Consider the following 19747-nt stretch of genomic DNA (forward strand, 5'->3'; position numbering starts at 1 on the left):
ACTTAAGGTTCGGTGACGCTAGGGTTGTAGGGATATGTATATGCAGTAACCCGAATGTTGTTCGGAGTCCCGGATGAGATCCCGGACGTGACGAGGAGTTCCAGAATGGTCCGGAGGTAAAGATTTATATATGGGAAGTCCTGTTTCGGGCATCGGGACAAGTTTCGGGGTTCTCGGTATTGTACCGGGACCACCGGAAGGGTCCCGGGGGTCCACCGGGTGGGGCCACCTGTCCCGGGGGGCCACATGGGCTGTAGGGGGTGCGCCTTGCCCTACATGGGCCAAGGGCACCAGCCCCAAGAGGCCCATGCGCCTAGGGTTTCAAGGGAGGAAGAGTCCTAGGAGGGGAAGGCACCTCCTAGGTGCCTTGGGGGGGAGGGAAACCCCCCTTGGCCGCACCCCCCTAGGAGATTAGATCTCCTAGGGCCGGCGCCCCCCCTGGCCCTCCTATATATAGTGGGGGAGGGAGGGCTTTTCATCCACGCCTTTGGTTGCCTCCTTCTCCCTCTCCAACACCTCCTCCATAGCGCTTGGCGAAGCCCTGCCGGAGTACTGCAGCTCCATCAACACCACGCCGTCGTGCTGCTGGTGGTGCCATCTCCCTCAACCTCTCCTCTCCCCTTGCTGGATCAAGAAGGAGGAGACGTGGTTGTTCCGTACGTGTGTTGAACGCGGAGGTGCCGTCCGTTCGGTGCTAGGATCTCCGGTGATTTGGATCACGTCGTGTTCGACTACCTCATCCCCGTTCTTTGAACGCTTCCGCTCGCGATCTACAAAGGTATGTAGATGCATCCGATCACTCGTTGCTAGATGAACTCATAGATGGATCTTGGTGAAACCATAGGAAATTTTTTGTTTTCTGCAACGTTCCCCAACAGATGGAGCACTTTTGAGGTGGTCCCACTCGTCAAGACGTCATCCAAGTAACGATAAATATGCTTTGACTCCGCATTCGGGCATTTGCGAGGTTGGGACTATGAGAGGATAGAAAAAAATGAGAACGTTAGAGTGACGGGGTAAAACTAAGTAGAATTAAGTAACCACGGAAATAGAAATCCCGTGTCCATGGACTGGGATGCGACGTCGATGGAGCACTTTTGAGGTGGTCCCACTCGTCAAGACGTCATCAAAGTAATGATAAATATGCTTTAACTCCGCATTCGGGCATTTGCGAGGCTGGGACTATGAGAGGATAGAAGAAAAAAATGAGAACGTTAGAGTGACGGGGTAAAACTAAGTAGAATTAAGTAACCACAGAAATAGAAATCCCGTGTCCATGGGCTGGGATGCGATGTTGATGGAGCACTTTTGAGGTGGTCCCACTCGTCAAGACGTCATCAAAGTAACGATAAATATGCTTTGCCCCCGTATTCGGGCATTTGTGAGGCTGGGACCATGAGAGGATAGAAAAAAAATTGTTAAGGTGACAGGGCGAAAGTAAGTAACCACAAAAATAGAAATCCCATTTCAAAAAATATCAACCGTGTCCATGGGCTGGGATGCGACGTCGATGGAGCACTTTTGAGGTGGTCCCACTCGTCAAGACGTCATCAAAGTAATGATAAATATGCTTTGACTCCGCATTCGGGCATTTGCGAGGCTGGGACTATGAGAGGATAAAAGAAAAAAATGAAAACGTTAGAGTGACGGGGTAAAACTAAGTAGAATTAAGTAACCACGGAAATAGAAATCCCGTGTCCATGGGCTGGGATGCGAGGTTGATGGAGCATTTTTGAGGTGGTCCCACTCGTTAAGACGTCATCAAAGTAACGATAAATATGCTTTGCCCCCGTATTCGGGTATTTATGAGGCTGGGACCATGAGAGGATAGAAAAAAAAATTGTTAAGGTGACAGGGTATTTATGAGGCTGGGACCAGAAGGATAGAAATCAAATTGTTAAAGTGGACATGAGAGGATAAAAGAACCACATGAATAGAAGTGACGGGGTAAAACTAAGTAGAATTAAGTAACCACGGAAATAGAAATCCCGTGTCCATGGGCTGGGATGCGAGGTTGATGGAGCAATTTTGAGGTGGTCCCACTCGTTAAGACGTCATCAAAGTAACGATAAATATGCTTTGCCCCCGTATTCGGGTATTTATGGGGCTGGGACCATGAGAGGATAGAAAAAAAAACCAAGTAGAATTAAGTAACCACGGAAATAGAAATCCCGTGTCCATGGGCTGAGATGCGAGGTTGATGGAGCATTTTTGAGGTGGTCCCACTCGTTAAGACGTCATCAAAGTAACGATAAATATGCTTTGCCCCCGTATTCGGGTATTTATGAGGCTGGGACCATGAGAGGATAGAAAAAAAATTGTTAAGCTTTGCCCCCGTATTCGGGTATTTATGAGGCTGGGACCATGAGAGGATAGAAAAAAAATTGTTAAAGTGACAGGGCGAAAATAAGTAACCACAAGAATAGAAATCCCATTTCAAAAAATATCGACCACAGTGGGAGTCGAACCCACGACCTTCTGATCCGAAGTCAGACGCGCTAATCCACTGCGCTATGCGGTCTTGAATGATATGTTCCACACTATACTGCTTTAGTAATGGAATATTAATGAATGAGTCGCTAATGTGCACAGGAGAAAGGGCAAAGAACGTTTCCACGCACGTGCGGCATCTGCGGGGAGCAGGCCACCGCAGCTTTCCACGCCCGCATCACACGTGCCGCCTCCTCAGTCCGCCCCCCTCACTCTCGCCTACTCCCTCCGCGCCCGCCGGCGAGCGGATCCGCCGCCGCCGCCGTCTGACCATGAAGCAGCTCCACCGCCAGCCCAGCCTCAGCAAGCAGCACCGCCCGCACCACCGCGCCTCCCTCTCCCGCTCCCTCGCCTCCTACCTCCTCCGCGAGCACCGCCTCCTCTTCGTCCTCCTCGGCTTCCTCCTCGCCTCCTCCTTCTTCCTCCTCTACCCCGCCCTCGCCCCGCACCCTATCTCCCTCTCCTCCGCCGCATACGCCGCCACCGCCACTTCTGCCATCAGAAACCCCCGCGTCTTCTCCTTCTCCACCGCCAACGCGTCGCCGCGCCGCCTCCCCGTCGGCGTCCGCAAAAAGCCCCTGCGGGTGGTCGTCACCGGCGGCGCCGGCTTCGTCGGCAGCCACCTCGTGGACAAGCTCCTCGCCCGCGGGGACAGCGTCATCGTCGTCGACAACTTCTTCACGGGCCACAAGGAAAACGTCGCGCACCACCTCGCCAACCCTCGCTTCGAGCTCATCCGCCACGATGTCGTCGAGCCCATCCTCCTCGAGGTCGACCAGATCTACCACCTCGCCTGCCCCGCCTCCCCCGTCCACTACAAATTCAACCCAATCAAGACCATCATATCCTTTTTTTCCATTTCCACTGTAAATGTTCGAGTTTGTTTGCTTTTATGTATTCAGTTGCGTATATAGAAAGGATTGCTTAAATACTAGTAGGTCAATAATGGCATAGGAAAATTGAAATGTTGTGCCTGCATTGCCAGAAAACCTAGAGTTTTCTGTAGTTTTTGTTTCGATACTGTTCCTAATAGGTTCCTTAACTAATAATGCACAAGACAAATGTGATGGGGACGTTGAACATGCTGGGACTGGCGAAGAGGGTCGGTGCCCGGTTCTTGCTCACCAGTACCAGTGAGGTGTATGGTGATCCTCTAGAGCATCCTCAGAAGGAGAGTTACTGGGGCCATGTCAATCCCATAGGTGTGCTCATTTTATCTGGAGGAGATAACATTTCTCATGCGCAACAAGCCAAATAGTACTATATTTCAACCACTGCCCGTTTCTGTCTGCCCACTCCACTGCATTTTGATATGTGCCATTTTTGTGGCAATGTGTAGGTGTAAGGAGTTGTTACGACGAGGGAAAGAGAACAGCAGAAACTCTGACCATGGATTACCATCGTGGTGCTGGCGTTGAGGTAAAGCTGCAGTTGCTGAATTGTGGTCTTAGTCAAACTATAGACTTCCTTGTTGGCAATGTCATGTGTTGCCTAAAATTAACTGCACGGCGCCCCTCAGCATATATTAATAGTGTGGCTCAAAGCTTGTTTTACGATCTGGTAAGATGTGCAATTAAACCAGGCAAAAATCATTATGTATCTACCCGCAAAAAAAATCATTATGTATCTGAGATGGTATTTATAGGTGATGTTTCAGTAATTTCCTTTTTGAGTAAGTGAACTTGAGAGGGCTCAAATGCCAAATATTGGACCCATGTGCTTCATGCTGTCTGTGTATGTTTATATGTACTACATTTTGGGCAATCATGAGCAAGAGAGATTGTGCCATGTGTTTGTCTCAAAATATATTTTTTGCCAGAAAAAAGTACCTTTGTGATGTTGGGAACTCATTACATGTAGCCGTTTTGAAGTAAAAACATACAGTAATGAGCGTAAAATTGACTGCTCTTAGTTTGAGTAGAAGGTCTTCTCTTGAGTTTTTAAAATGAATATTCAAGGTATTGCTTACATATTTTTAACTGGACGGAGTGAATCAAAGAGGGACAGTACATTTGGCAAGATTCTGCTTATGATCTGCTTTATCTGTGTTCCATTACTGTCTTACATATCTTAAATATCAAATTTGACAAGGGAACTTTCTTCAGGTTAGAATTGCTCGCATATTCAACACGTACGGCCCTCGTATGTGTTTAGATGATGGCCGGGTTGTTAGCAACTTTGTTGCACAGGTTTGTCTTAATTCATAGCTCTTATTCAAAAGGAGGACTACCATAGAAATTTGGCATTACCCAATATCCATTGTCTCTCATTTCCAGACTTTGCGAAAGCAGCCAATGACGGTTTATGGTGATGGAAAGCAAACAAGAAGCTTTCAATATGTTTCGGATTTGGTACTTGACTTGTTCATTTTTCCTTGTCTAAATGTGGAAGCAGCAATTTCTGTTTTGTTGTTCAAAACTGCATCAATGCCTTATGCATTCGAATCTTAAAAACTTTAACCATCTGTTAATTTGTAGGTTGATGGGTTGATAACTCTGATGGAAAATAAGTACATTGGACCTTTCAACTTGGGAAACCCTGGGGAGTTTACCATGTTGGAGCTTGCTCAGGTCTGACCTTGATACCGAAACTGACTGACCTCCACTTCTTGTTTAAACATAAAGTGGATATTTTTATACATTTTTTGCCTATGAGGAATAACGTTTCCGCACTATATTCCACAGGTAGTGAAAGAGACAATTGACCCAAGTGCGCGTGTTGAATTTAAACCCAACACCGCCGATGATCCGCACATGAGAAAACCTGACATCTCAAAGGCCAAATCTCTTCTCAATTGGGAGCCAAAAGTCTCTCTGAAGCAAGGCCTGCCACGCATGGTTTCGGACTTCCAGAAACGCATCTTGGATGAGAAATGAGGGGCAGGAGTTACCGAAGTCGGATCTGTATTATACTTCACACGGAGCGTTCTTTAGTGCCTTGGCAAGCTCGGCTGCAGGCGTATAGATTACAGATAGCTTACCCAGGATTCTTCTTCCATGCAACTCTTTAGTGACATGACATGCGTTACCTGATTTTAGTTTCATTGATACATAAGTTTTGTCTCGGAAATCAGAATCATGTGATCATGTTCTTGTCAACTCCTTAGGCTTTCAAAGTACATGAATAGAGAGTTTTTTATTATTTCTTTTTTGCTTAAATTCTAGTATCCTGGCACCCATTTGTTTTCTGTTTGTAGGAGCTCATGACACTCTGCTTTTCGTGTGGTTTATGTTCTGTAAGCTCATCCAAACAGTTAAGTTTTTCAGGATTTCATTTCATGTGACCCAGGAGGCCAGGACATCACAAATATACTTAGTTTTCTTCATAAAATATGCATAAATATACACTTAGTTCGCATTACATATAGGAGTATTATGGTAGTAAAATGCATAGGCCGTGAAATTCAGATTACAAATGTTGAGCGCGACGGCAGAGCATCATATAACCTGGAAGGACAAACACTTGGAATGTGGTAGCACTAGTTAGGGAAGCAGCTCAGGAGAGGTGAATGTCGAACTGGAGGAGGCCCTCGACGCCGTCGGCGGCGTGCTGGTCGCCGGGGTGCAGCGTGCGGATGGCGGCGAAGCCCTTGGCGGTCTCGTACTTCCCTGTGCCGCCAATGACGGCGATGCGGGACTCCGGCGCCGCCAACTGGTGCACCCCGAAGAAGCTGAGCGTGTCGCCGTGCACTTCGCCGCCGAACATGGCCGTCAGCACGACCGTCTTGCTGCTGCCGTCCTGCGAGCTCGCGACGTAGAACCCCTGCGCCCTGCCGACGGCCGCGGCGCCGAGCTCATGGCCCCCGGCGAGCTCCTCGTCCACGACGGTGGTCATGCCGAGGAGGAGGTTCTGGGTCTGGGGCGTGTCGCCACCGCCAGAACCGTTGACGGAGGGGATGGTGTTCTTGTAGCCGCCGTTGACGGCGTTTCCGTTGCTCTGGACGAGGCTGTCGTAGGGGACGACGTTGTTGCCGCTGGCCAGGCCGTCGGCGCTCGCCACCACCCCGGTCACCATGAGCGCCGACGTCTGCGACGAGGTGCCGAGGATGTCATGCATGAAGAACGTCAGGGGGCTGTCGCCGGCTCCTACGTTGGCCGTTGCACCAACGCCAGCGGCCGGAGCTACGCCAGCGGCGCCCGCGGCATTGGATGGCAAAGGCAACGCCGCCGTGGGCGCGGGGACCGGCACTACCTCTGGGTCGACAGGCGGGTCGGTCGGCCCCGGCAATGGATCGGTCTCTACCGGAGGCGCCGCGGGATGGTCGTTGAGGACGCGGCCCGCGAGTGCGCAGCTCGTCAGTGCAAGCGCGACCATCATGTAGATGTAGAGCGCCCCCTTGGCCATCTTGGCGCGTGCGCGGAGGAGACCGGGGAGTGCTGCTGGTGTGCATCGTTACGTGCATGTTAGCCAGATTTATATAGGGTTTTGGGTGTGCAAATCAAACGCACTGATCGACGTTGCAGGTGCAGGCCGCGACACACGGGTGGTGTGGAGTTGTTGCTCCGTACCTGAACCACTTGTGATATTGCCGTAGTTGCATAAGATTGCGTCCAAGGTGTCTAAAAGCTTGTCGGACAAACGAGGGATAGTTGGGGGGAGTGGGATGACTTCTATGCAATTTCCACATCCTAAGCCGCTGAAGAGCAACGACTAACATAAGCATCATTTCATGTAACACACATTCAAAACATACCAAACAAGGCAACTGCATGATTATCAACCAGTTCATACCAAAAATTCACATTTATACTCCATCTCCGCGCCCAAAATCCACTGGTTTTTCTCCAGTTGGGAGGGGAACCCTAGGCCACAGTTATTACAACTAATAGTTACAACCACATCCCTTCACCTGTCTCTGTCTGTATGATGATCCACTACAACGAACCTACGGCATCTCAGCTGCTCAAATGGCAATCGCTGCAAACCATGGAGCCACAAAAGCTACACCAGATTATCCTGTCCCCAGGAACTCAGCAATGGTTTCCACCACAAGATCCTTAAGCAACATCCTCTCCATCTCCCTCCCGACAAGATCGACGCCATCCTCAGAGCCATGCCGCTCGAAGTCCATCATCAGCGGGTCGCCCTGGTTACCGTCCATCTCTTGCCGTATCTCGAACACCCTCTGCCACACATCAACGACAAACCCCTCCTGATCCCACCTGGATGAGAACCTTCGCAGCAACCCCTTTGACCCATGATGCACCAGAGAGGCTATCAGATCTGCAATCACGGTGTTTGTGAGCTCAAACAGGAGCATCCTCTCCGACGCCGGCCATAGAATGAGGCTGCTGTACTTGTTCTCAAGTATATCATATATATCAGGGCCAGCAGGATATTCCGAAAAGCAGCGCACGTCGAGTAGCCCGTCCTGGAAAGCGTCATCAATGCCCAATAAGGTGAGCATATCAAGCACATACGAGAAATCTCGTTCTTCCTCATCCACGAAAGCATGGGGGGGTAGTATCTCCATTTCAGCAAGTGGCTCATCTGCCGAGGCAACCTCGTCGTCGCTCGCTGTAAGATGATCGGTGTCGTCTGCATCGTCTGTGGTCTCCGTCTTGAGAAGCTGAAGTTGCATTCGCAGTCCTGTAATATTACAGAAAGTCAAACTCAAGAGCTGAGAATTTAAAGGGAAGGTGAATAGGCAAAGAAAAACTCGACCACTTGCCTTGAAGATCGGCACTAATTTTCTCGAAATCTCCTGAGTAAACTTCTTCAGCATCCAAGGAAGATTCAAGAACAGACACTGGACTTGGCTGCTCATCAATGTTGGAGCTCACCGGAGATTCTGATCCTGTCGGGTGAATCCACGAGGCTTGATTGTCATTGTCAACACCATGATGGTGGTCAATCCCCACAGGAGATTCTGTTTCTGTTGGCGGATTAAACAGAGCTGCGTAAACATCATCCACATGATTTTCAATCCCCTCGGCCTGCAATAGAATACAATCAGAAGTTGGTAAACATGGCAAGCGATAAATCAATTGAGCTTCCAGAATTATCAAAGAGCTGAAAGACCTGGTTGAGGGAAACAAGAGGGGAGAAAAATGGGATGTACATGTAGTAATGTATAAAAAAAGGGCAGCCCGGCGCAGCCTTTCCCTACATTTCTGTAAGAGGCTGTTTCCAGGACTTGAACCCGTGACCTCATGGTCACAAGGCAGCAGCTTTACCACTGCGCCAAGGCTCCCCTTCATATAAATTAATGTATATCCACAGGAATTTATTAAGGATACAAGAAAAAAACTGCATAATAAGCTAAAATTAGATGGTACATGCGATATACCTGAGCCAGCAGATTGTCAAAATTAGGAACATGAAGGCAGAAATCAAATGCTGTCGATGGCTGTTGATGCATGTGCTGATTCAGTTTAGCAGGAGAAAGTGGTTCTTTATTCTGTTGAAAAACTGCAGAACTGGTATCCAGATGACGCACTCCATCTAATTCATGGCCAGAATTCACGGCATGTGCAAGTGTCTGTTCAGATGAATCTGGCATGTCAATAACATCTGGTGCTTCCTGAGAACTCACATGTATCTCATGGTCAATCATGGTTCTTCCCTCATCATCTGGGAGCACTTGATCTTCATCACCACGAAAAGGTGAACCTCCGACCAGGGATTTTCTTTGTCTACTATGACATGCGTACTCAGAATCATGGGGTCCTATTTTGAGAACATCTTTAAGCATAGAAAACTCATTTTGCCTACCCGTTCTTTTTCTGTTGCTCGACTTTTGAACTCCATGGTTAGAGAATGATGGAAGATATTTAGACCTTGCTGAACTGCTTGGAGCTACACCTCTCCAACCATCCTTGCTGCTGATGCCAAGAGGATTGCTACACGAGACTGGCACTCTGTTTCGCTGCAGTTCTCCCTTTGGACATTTCTGGTATGACATTGTTTGGGTAGCAACTTCTGATGTTTCCTCGTCAGAGAGAACAAACATGTCTCCAAGCACGCCGAAGCCATTATTCTCAGGTTCTTGATGCTGAAATTGATGCGCTATCTTCCATCTGCTAGAGAGCTGTTTCTTTGCTTCATTTATGACTGATGTGTCATTTGAATATGCTGGCGAAGTGTTGAAGGTGGGAGAAGCCCAACCGTCACATAATTCAGAAGACCTATGGACTCTCTCCGAATTCTTGACCTTAGCAAGAGATGACACAAACTGTGAGCTTTCATCTGACAAAATTGTGCTGGTGTCTGGTTGGAGAACACGGCCCCTAGCAGCTCTCATTTGTTTTGCACCCTCTCTAGCAATTTCTCTAGATCCCTTTTTTATATGGCCTGACGTTTCAGGATCGCCAGGGGATACTTGACACATGGACTCATCAGTATATGGACTCCACATGCCAGCACACTGGCATGCTGTGTGCCTTCTGTAATCAGAATGAGGGATTTCATGTGGTAGGCCGAAGGATCCTTCAAGGTCCTGAGCTTTCTCAAAGCATGGCTTCAGGACAACAATCCGTGTGGGACAAGCTCGTTTATCACTGATTTCCTGACTTGACCTTGATAGTTTCTGCCTCGATGAACCAGAGTCTTCTCTTGGGGATTGACTGGATAACTTAGTATGTGGTTTCCTCGTGGGGTATTTCACTTCATTTTGCTTGCGGAAAAAACTTTCTGTATCATTATCATGTGAACATATGTTGTCTGCATCAATAAATTGATTTCTTTTAGATGGCTTCAATATTGTAATGCAGTTTCCATTAGAGGAGGCAGAACCCAGATCGCGTTTTTCAAGAAATTCCAAAAGAAGATCCTTATTAGATACCAATGCATCAAGTGTCTCATTCAACTCTTCTGACATCTGAAGGGATTCATCTGTAGAAAGACGTTTTGCATCCATAAATTTGTGCCTTATGAAATCTAGATTAGCCTTCTCAGCTGCATCAAATCTGGAAGTTGTATTTCCATTTCTACCTCTTGGGCTTCGGTGTGCCTTTACTCCCATCACATCCATAACCTCAAAAACATCTTTGACCTCTGGCATCTCATCATTCTTTCTCCTCTGTGGAACATATCTATCATGAGAAATAAAAGATGGCGTCTTGTGTGCATGACTTCTGCTACTTCTGTGCTGGCTATGGGTCCCAGACGAGGTAGGGAGTGAATCAAGACCCATTAGTCTTCCTACAGCACCTGGTGAAGTATGCCTGGCATTGACATCTTTCAAGAACTCTTCATCTATTAGCTTTTTCATCGGTACACAGCTGGACTGTCTTGGTTTACTTTTCCTGATTTCCTCATCAAACTGAAAAAAAGTTAAACAATCAAATAACTGGGGCAAAAAAGTTTGATAGCAGAGGATAACTACAAAATTTTAGTGGATTTCTAAGGAGTTAAGCCACTTCTTTTGCAGATAGAAAGTTATGGCTAGCTATCTCCAAGCTATTCCAAGATAGTCACATATGGTAAAAATAGAAAAGGAACAAAATATGCACCCAAGATAGGTCACATAAGGTAAGCATATTTATCTTTATCTTTACTCTTATAAACATCTGAGTTCGTAGAGATCCGTTCACATTCACTGGCATTACCTCTTAATTCATTTGAAAATTATCACAGTTGTCATCCATTAAGTAGAGGTTATAAGTTATGTTTTGTTATATTGCAACAGTTGTTTAAATGATTGCTCCATCAGTCCCTTACATTGCAAGGCACAAGCATTTTGCTCTGGATAAAGAAAATACTAATACAGGTTGAAAGGATCATAAAATGATAGGTTTAGTAATTTTCACAAAATCAAGTACTTAATCCTTGAAAAATATGAATGTTGGGGTATTAAAAAGGAGAAAGATTAAGTCTCTTGGTAGGGATTTCTCATAGTTAAACGTTATAAATCGTGTATCTTGGCTTTCTAGAACAGTTGAATTTCTAACTTACCATGCTATTTTGTCACAAGTATACCTACATGGAATAGCAGAGCTATCGCTAGCTATAAGCTACGGCAAATAAGGAGTCCATTTGCAGCCATAGCGCCCGTCACTACTACAACAGAATAATCCTGCTATGGCCAACAGAATAACATGCACACATTTGAAGTAAACTCGATACTGCAGAGCGCACATCAATTGTTGATATTAGAGCAACACATGTAAACCAATTTAAGCTCTCCAGTTTCATATCAGAGGGTTATAGTTAGGCCCTGTTCGGAGTCACTCCAGCTCCGGGAGCGGAGTGGTGGAGTGGCGGGTCTCCAAACAGGGCCTTAGTATCACAGAAGAGAAAAGTGTGCATGTTTTAAGCTTTCTAGGTTAAATTGCGAACATACGTATCATATGATATAGCTCTTTAGCTAAACACGGGTCACTCACCAGAGTGTGGGAGAGTATCCCAGAGTTACTTGCTTGTTTCCTCGATGACCCAGCCCCTGGTTTAAAGAGAAAAGAGACAGTAAATAATTTGTATAGCAACGAAAATTGGCAGAAGAAGCAATATGATATCATGGCAAGAAGAAGAAACTTCATGTCAAACTAAATTTTCTGTGGGGAAAGGGAAAAACAAAGGCCACATAGAGAGGAGTCTTCAGCTCCAGTTCACTGTTTTACTAGATCCGGGAAACGATGGCATAGTAGGATGGAAATATACCTAGCACAAAATTACAAGCAAATATCTGGTAGAACAACAGCTCTTAAAAGAAAAGTACAAAGAGCTTCACCATGATGTCATTTCTTCGAATAGCTTCATGCAGTTTAATTTTTAAAAATATAAGAAAATAAAAAATCAGAAGAACCTGCTTGTGTAGAAACATCATCATAGTAAGTGTTGAACCCTGAGTAAAAATGTCTATGTGTGATGGGAGTAAAAATTATTGGACGGAGGGAGTAAAAATTAGTGTTTCATCGTATGGAGCACACAATATTTACTTTGATTCAAGAGTGGCAGATTGAATTTGTACCAACCTTACTACTACTTCTTTTAGAACAAACGGTCAATTCATTCAGCATCAGGTAACCAACACAGAATAAGTTACGGCTCTTCTACAGGCTCAGACAAATTCAAACAAAGATTCTCTTGGTGATTAGAATAAGAAGGCCAGTGGTTAGAATAAGAAGGCCACTTGGCCATGAACCTGCACGGCGTCCGTCCAGCTGACATGGGGACACAAAAGACCATAATTTAATGCTTTTGCTTACAATAAATATCCAGCAAATTACGGGCAAATGAGGTTTCTTTGCGTGATCTGGTGGGAATTGTCACATTTCCTCTACATGCCTCTAGGCTAGGGTGTAGGATCTTTAGGACCCACGCAGTCTACTACAGTTCATCCCAAAACAGTGAAGGACGGGGGAAACTGCATTTATCACACGTCTAGTTTAGGGGGTAGCTTTTGTCCTAGAACTCCCACGGAACATCAGTGTAACTTCAAATTAAAGAACAAGGAAGAAAGGAAGCAAGGAAAGATCTGTCCGCTACAGCCATTTGAAATTCGAAACAAGAATCTTCTCTCTCCCAATAAAGGCTTGACTAAGACCTAAAGTACATGAGAAAGTTATTATGTCCCCGTCCGTTTGCTTAAAACAACAGGGATGTATGTAAAAAAGAAAAGTGCACAATATTTTACTGATTGCTTTAAGGTATATCTCTCTACGAGCATACACTAATGGGAACCTACTCTTAATTATAAATTCTTCTGATTAGACAGCGAGCGCAGCCAAAGAAACGTCATTTTCAGTAATGATTAATCCGCGAAATCCTTTTAAATAAAACAAGAAAAAAGTGGGTAAAAACAGGGAATTTAATTCCGAAATATAAGCAAAACCTAAAGGAAATGGAGGATGCTAAATGTGCAAGCAAGCCCGAAGGTGCGGACGGAAGCACGAAAGAAGTAAAGCAATCCCCAATCTCTCTCTCGACGCGATAACACACGAGAGAGAACCAAAACCCCCTCAAAAACCTTCACCGTCAAGGATCAAACAAGGGACGCCCTGAACAAAATCAAGTACGGGATCTCTACCGTATGGCCTCCAAACGAAAAGAAAAGGCCAAAGAATTACGCACCCAGAAAAAAAAAGAAGGAACGATTACAAGAAACTACTACTAGTACGGAACGAGGCTGGACCAGGCAAGCACGGACCATGGTGATCGGCGGAGTAGTCCCCCGAAGGGGCCGCGTCCCACTCGAACGGCCCGCCGACCTCTCCCCTGCGCCTCGATCTGCTGCGGCCGACGCTCGCCATGGCCGGAGCGGCCCTGGAGCCCGGACTCGGACGGTGCGGCGGCGGCGGCGGCGACGGGGCAGCCGCTCATCCACCGCGGCTAGGGGCGCGGAGGCACGGAGCGCCGGCGTGAGCCACGCCGGCGAATCGATCTGCGTGCTCGTGCGCGTGGGAGGGAGGGAGGGAGGGCGAGGTGTGGGGGGAAACGCAACGGGCTTCCCTGTTTTTGTTTTTGCTCTGTGCCGCCGCTGCTCGCTAGCTGGAGTCTAACCACACGACCTGTTCCACTGGCTGTTGTTTGTATCTTGCGGTTTCAGTTTCTGCTACAGCTCTCACACGCCTCCTCTCTCTCTCTCTCTCTCTCTGGTCACGGCAGTTCTATCTCTATCTATCTCCGGGAATTAATTTCTGCATATTTTCACCCTTTTGAGATATTTGGCCCGTATTAATTATCGTATATCCTCCCCTTTATACACGATATTTGCCCGTATTAATTATCGTATATCTTCCCCTTTACGCGATATTTGCGTATCTTCGGTTGTGTCGGTTGAACCCTTCTTATCGTATTTTTTTCGTGACTACGCAAAGGTTGCGTATCTTTTCATTGATACTTCCTTCGTCCGGAAAATCTTGTCCCTCAAATGGATGTATCTAGCACCAAGTTAGTGCTAGATACATCCATTTGAGAAACTGCCTTGGGACAAAAAAATTCGAACGAAAGGAGTAGAAAGGAGAGTTTTACAGCATAAGATTGCATACACTCGCTAACGATGTGCATGTTAAGGCATGATAGAGAGTGCGGAGCAAACAAATGGATTTCTCATCCCCAACTAACTTTAGTCAACTCTCCAGGATGATGTTCTTGATCCCGGTGGCGCCCGCCCTAGCCCAAAGGAGATGTTGGTCTAAAATTTGAAAAACAGTGACAAGGCCGAAGTCATGCGATGTAACCCTAGACAAAGCCAAAAAAATGCACCAAGACCTCGAGGACCGTCTTGCAAAAGGAGTGTCAGAACACATGTGCCGAACGAGAACATCGACAATGATATTAGGGGTGACAGGCATTCGCAACAACAGGTCTTTAGGGAAAACCTCAACATTCCAACTTCTTCAAGTATTTGTGGCGGTGGCGCACACACAGTCGATGCAAGCAAACCTATGGCCGGCCGAGGTTGCATCAAGGTCACTCACTGCGAGGGAGAACGGCCTCCCAAGAGCCAATAAGTGCATGCACATTCATAATCATAGTTGCCCAATAAACGAATTTGTTAAGATTATTAGTGGTTGATGATGATAGATAGTTATACGATGTTGTATTACTCGGCTTTCAATTGCTGCCAAAATGCCGCTTGAGAAATGACATAATAAAGATTTTCTTTAATTCACTAAATATTTAATATCACATATAGGGTTTCACCGTTACTCCATACGATCCCCGTGCTTCTTCTAGCTTTCTAACTCTCCGGGATGATGCTCTTGATCCCGGTGGCGCCGGCCCTAGCCCAAAGGCTCGCCTTGGGTGTCACTATGGATCAAGTTCTTCAGGTGGCTAACGATGCAAGACCAATGTTGGACGGCTGATCGCCTAGCCCGTCACGGCCTCCCCCACGAGCCCATGTGCGCCTTATGCGATCAGGAAGAAGGAACGATGCAGCATTTGTTGGTGCTCTACTATTTCTCGCAAGAAATTTGGCTTGAGATCCTGGGATGGGTTCGCTCCACGGCCAACCTACCCATTGGCGGCATGGATTTCCAATCCTGGTGCATTACGTTATGTGATCGCGCACCAACTCCCGCTCGTAGAGGGTTGGCCTCCCTCATCATCATCACCACCGGGTGGCTCTGGAAACACCGGAATGGTTGCATCTTCGACGGCAATTGACCTTCGGTTACTCGCCTCTCCACCATCATCTTATTGTATATAGATATGTAAGTTTGTTGCTATTTACATATTTTCATTGGATACCTGGATGTGATGAACTTCATTCTAGAAAATTAGAAGGCTTTATATGCATTCATATCTCTTTTTTTGAGGTCTGGCGAAAAAGCCCACCTTAACAAAGCGCTACAATAGTATCATATTATAGGGGGTATATGCTAACAGCATTGGCAGACGAAAAATGCGAGCTCATGTAATGTAACCCTAGACAAAGCCAAAAAAATTACACCAAGACCTTGAGAATCGTCTTACAAAAGTAGTGTGAGAACATATGTGCCTGAGGAGAACATCGATGTCAATATTAGGGGTGATAGGTGTTTGCAGTAGCAGGTCTTTAGGGAAAACCTCGACATTCCAAATTTTCTAAGTATTCGTGGCGGTGATGCGCACACAGTCGATGCAAGCAAACTTGTGGCCAGCCGAGGTTGCATCAAGGTCACTCACTACAGGGTGGACGACCTCCCAAGGGCCAATAAGTGCATGCACATTCGTAATCATAGTTGCGCAATAAATGAATTTGTTAAAATTATTAGTGGTTGATGATGATAGATAGTTATACGATGTTATATTATTCAGCTTTGAATTGCTGCCCAAATGCCGCTTGAGAAATGACATAAGAACGATTTGCTTTATTTCACTAAATATTTAATATCACATATAGGGTTTCACCGTTACTTCATACGATCCTCACACTTCTTTCCAGCTTTCTTATAATAATGTTGTTAAAGTACTTCAATTTGTTGGGAAGTCATTGCCTACATAATAGTATACCCCTAATGTAAAATCTTCCAGTAGATTTATAACATGATACATCATCATTCTCTTTATGGTATAAATGACAAATGTGGATGAAAAACATGAAAGACTACCAGGCGAAAGGATAAGTTTTTTATGTCTGAGTAAAGCATCCGTTCAGAGCCATTTTTGTCATCCAACGCGGTACCCGATTGATTCGCAGAGCGGTCCGGATGTCCGTTTTCCCGCAAATTGAAAGCAGATAGGGGGAGGCTCTACGGGAGTCCGAACCGCCGACACATAGGACTCCGACATCTCCGTGAAGGAAATATACCGATTTACCACTATCATTTTGGGGTTATGCATTAGAGACAGCTGCATTCACTTTAAATAGGGCACTGTCTAAATCCGTTGAGACGACACTGTATAAACTGTGGTTTGGCAAGAAACCTAAGCTGTTGTTTCTTAAAGTTTGGGGTTGCGATGTTTATGTGGAAAAGCTTCAGCCCGATAAGCTCGAACCCAAATCGGAGAAGTGTGTCTTCATATGATACCCGAAAAAAACTGTTGGGTACACCTTCTACCACAGATCCGAAGGCAAGATCTTTGTTGCTAAGAATAGATCCTTTCTAGAGAAGGAGTTTCTCTCGAAAGAAGTGAGTGGGAGAAAAGTAGAACTTGATAAGCTAATTGTACCTTCTCTCGAATTGGAAATTAGCTCATCACAGAAAACCATTCCCGTGATGCCTACACCAACTAGAGAGGAAGCTAATGATAATGATCATAAAACTTCAGATCAAGTTACTACTGAACCTCGTAGGTCAACCAGAGCACGATCCACACCAGAGTGGTACGGTAATCATGTTCTGAAAGTCATGTTACTAGACCATGATGAACCTACGAATTAAGAAGAAGCTATGATGAGCCCAAATTCCGATAAATGGCTTGAAGCCATGAAATCTGAGATAGGATCCATGTATACGAACAAAGTGTGGACTTTGGTGGACTTGCCCGATGATCGGCGAGCCATATAGAATAAATGGATCTTCAAGAAGAAGACTGACGCTGATGGTAATGTTACTGTCTACAAAGATCGACTTGTTGCAAAAGGTTTTTGACAAGTTCAAGGAGTTGGCTACGGTGAGACTTTCTCACCTGTAGCGATGCTTAAGTCTGTCCGAATCATATTAGCAATTGTTGCATTTTATAATTATGAAATTTGGCAAATGGATGTCAAAACTGCATTACTTAATGGATTTCTTAAAGAAGAGTTGTATATGATGCAACCAGAATGTTTTGTCAATCCTAAAGGTGCTAACAAAGTGTGCAAGCTCCATCGATCCATCTATGGACTCATGCAAGCATCTCGGAGTTGGAATATATGCTTTGATGAGGTGATCAAAGCATATGGTTTTATACATACTTTTGGAGAAGCTTGTATTTACAAGAAAGTGAGTGGGAGCTCTGTAGCGTTTCTAATATTATATGTGGATGACATATTATTGATTGGAAATGATATAGAATTTCTGGATAGCATAAAAGGATACTTGAATAAAAGTTTTTCAATGAAAGACCTCGGTGAAGCTGCTTATATATTGGGCATCGAGATCTATAGAGATAGATCAAGACGTTTAATTGGACTTTCACAAAGCACATACCTTGATAAAGTTTTGAAGAAGTTCAAAATGGATCAGTCAAAGAAAGGGTTCTTGCCTATGTTACAAGGTATGAAATTGAGTCAGACTCAATGCCCGAACACTGCAGAAGATAGAGAGAAAATGAAAGTTATTCCCTATGCCTCAGCCATAGGTTCTATCATGTATGCTATGCTGTGTACCAGACCTGATGTGTGCCTTGCTATAAGTTTAGCAGAGAGGTACCAAAGTAACTCAGGAGTGGATCACTGGACAGCGGTCAAGAACATCCTGAAGTACCTGAAAAGGACTAAGGATATGTTTCTTGTTTATGGAGGTGACAAAGAGCTCGTCATAAATGCTTACGTCGATGCTAGCTTTGACACTGATCCGAATGACTCTAAGTCACAAACCGGATACATATTTATATTGAATGGTGGAGATGTAAGTTGGTGCAGTTCCAAGCAAAGCGTCGTGGCGGGATCTCGTGCGAAGCGGAGTACATAGCTGCTGCGGAAACAGCAAATGAAGGAGTATGGATGAAGGAGTTCATATCCGATCTTGGTGTAATACCTAGTGCATCTGGTCCAATGAAAAACTTTTGTGACAATACTGGAGCAATTGCCTTAGCGAAGGAATCCAGATTTCACAAAAGAACAAAACACATCAAGAGACGCTTCAACTCCATCTGTGATCAAATCAAGGAGGGAGACATAGAGATTTGCAAAATACATACGGATCTGAATGTTGCAGACCCGTTGACTAAGCCTCTTCCACGAGCAAAACATGATCAGCACCAAGACTCCATGGGTGTTAGAATCATTACAATGTAATCTAGATTATTGACTCTAGTGCAAGTGGAAGACTGAAGGAAATATGCCCTAGAGGCAATAATAAAGTTGTTATTTTATATTTCCTTATATCATGATAAATGTATATTATTCATGCTAGAATTGTATTAACCGAAAACTTGATACATGTGTGGATACATAGACAAAACACTGTGTCCCTAGTAAGCCTCTACTAGACTAGCTCGTTAATCAAAGATGGTTAAGTTTCCTAACCATAGATATGTGTTGTCATTTGATGAACGGGATCACATCATTAGGAGAATGATGTGATGGACAAGACCCGTTTGTTAGCTTAGCATATTGATCGTTCAGTTTTATTGCTATTGCTTTCTTCATGTCATATACATATTCCTTTGACTATGAGATTATGCAACTTCCGGACACCAGAGGAATGCCTTGTGTTCTATCAAATGTCACAAAGTAACTGGGTGATTATAAAGATGCTCTACAGGTATCTCCGAAGGTGTTTGTTGGGTTGGCATAAATCGAGGTTAGGATTTGTCACTCCGAGTATCAGAGAGGTATCTCTAGGCCCTCTCGGTAATGCACATCATAAGAAGCCTTGCAAGCAAAGTGACTAATGAGTTAGTTGTAGGATGATGTATTATGGAACGAGTAAAGAGACTTGTCGTTAACGAGATTGAACTAGGTATGAAGATACCGACGATTGAATCTCAGGCAAGTAACATACTGATGGACAAAGGGAATGACGTATGTTGTCATAACGGTTCGACCAATAAAGATCTTCGTAGAGTATTTAGGAGCCAACATGAGCATCCAGGTTCCACTATTGGTTATTAACCAGAGAGGTGTCTCGGTCATGTCTACATTCTCGAACCCATAGGGTCCGCACGCTTAACGTTCGATGACGATTTTGTATTATATGAGTTATCTGATTTGGTTACCGAATGTTGTTTGAAGTCCCGA

The 19747-nt window shown here is 45.3% G+C and overlaps 3 protein-coding genes and 1 non-coding gene across 4 annotated transcripts; 1 reads left to right on the forward strand and 3 right to left on the reverse strand.

Annotated features, from left to right (window-relative positions):
* Window positions 1-2447: 2447 nt before the first annotated feature.
* Window positions 2448-2521, reverse strand: TRNAR-UCG. The gene has a single exon. It is a non-coding gene; the product is annotated as a tRNA-Arg (tRNA).
* A 104-nt stretch (window positions 2522-2625) lies between these two features.
* LOC125552103 (UDP-glucuronic acid decarboxylase 1-like) lies at window positions 2626-5589 on the forward strand. The gene is made up of 7 exons (XM_048715581.1): window positions 2626-3332; window positions 3545-3692; window positions 3830-3909; window positions 4596-4679; window positions 4767-4841; window positions 4968-5060; window positions 5175-5589. Exons 1-7 carry the CDS (start codon window positions 2763-2765, stop codon window positions 5364-5366), a joined length of 1242 nt encoding a protein of 413 aa, XP_048571538.1. The 5' UTR covers window positions 2626-2762; the 3' UTR covers window positions 5367-5589.
* A 201-nt stretch (window positions 5590-5790) lies between these two features.
* On the reverse strand, window positions 5791-6872 carry LOC125552104 (dirigent protein 25-like). The gene has a single exon (XM_048715582.1). It carries the CDS (start codon window positions 6832-6834, stop codon window positions 5986-5988), a length of 849 nt encoding a protein of 282 aa, XP_048571539.1. The 5' UTR covers window positions 6835-6872; the 3' UTR covers window positions 5791-5985.
* Window positions 6873-7180: 308 nt separating this feature from the next.
* LOC125552105 lies at window positions 7181-13976 on the reverse strand. The gene is made up of 5 exons (XM_048715583.1): window positions 13580-13976; window positions 11817-11872; window positions 8780-10753; window positions 8162-8426; window positions 7181-8079 (listed from the first exon to the last, which is right to left on the reverse strand). Exons 1-5 carry the CDS (start codon window positions 13680-13682, stop codon window positions 7442-7444), a joined length of 3036 nt encoding a protein of 1011 aa, XP_048571540.1. The 5' UTR covers window positions 13683-13976; the 3' UTR covers window positions 7181-7441.
* Between the last annotated feature and the right edge of the window lie 5771 nt (window positions 13977-19747).

The sequence above is a fragment of the Triticum urartu genome, chromosome 4, assembly GCF_003073215.2.
Source record: "Triticum urartu cultivar G1812 chromosome 4, Tu2.1, whole genome shotgun sequence".
Classification (NCBI taxonomy): Eukaryota; Viridiplantae; Streptophyta; class Magnoliopsida; order Poales; family Poaceae; genus Triticum; species Triticum urartu.

Coding starts and splice junctions, on each gene's coding strand:
- LOC125552103 (XM_048715581.1), top strand. CDS start 2,763: ATGAAGCAGCTCCACCGCCAGCCCAGCCTCAGCAAGCAGCACCGCCCG. Junction 3,910..4,595: donor ATCGTGGTGCTGGCGTTGAG/GTAAAGCTGCAG, acceptor AACTTTCTTCAG/GTTAGAATTGCTCGCATATT. Junction 5,061..5,174: donor CCATGTTGGAGCTTGCTCAG/GTCTGACCTTGA, acceptor TATATTCCACAG/GTAGTGAAAGAGACAATTGA.
- LOC125552104 (XM_048715582.1), bottom strand. CDS start 6,834: ATGGCCAAGGGGGCGCTCTACATCTACATGATGGTCGCGCTTGCACTG.
- LOC125552105 (XM_048715583.1), bottom strand. CDS start 13,682: ATGGCGAGCGTCGGCCGCAGCAGATCGAGGCGCAGGGGAGAGGTCGGC. Junction 10,754..11,816: donor GGATACTCTCCCACACTCTG/GTGAGTGACCCG, acceptor ACTTTTTTTCAG/TTTGATGAGGAAATCAGGAA. Junction 8,080..8,161: donor AATTAGTGCCGATCTTCAAG/GCAAGTGGTCGA, acceptor GTAATATTACAG/GACTGCGAATGCAACTTCAG.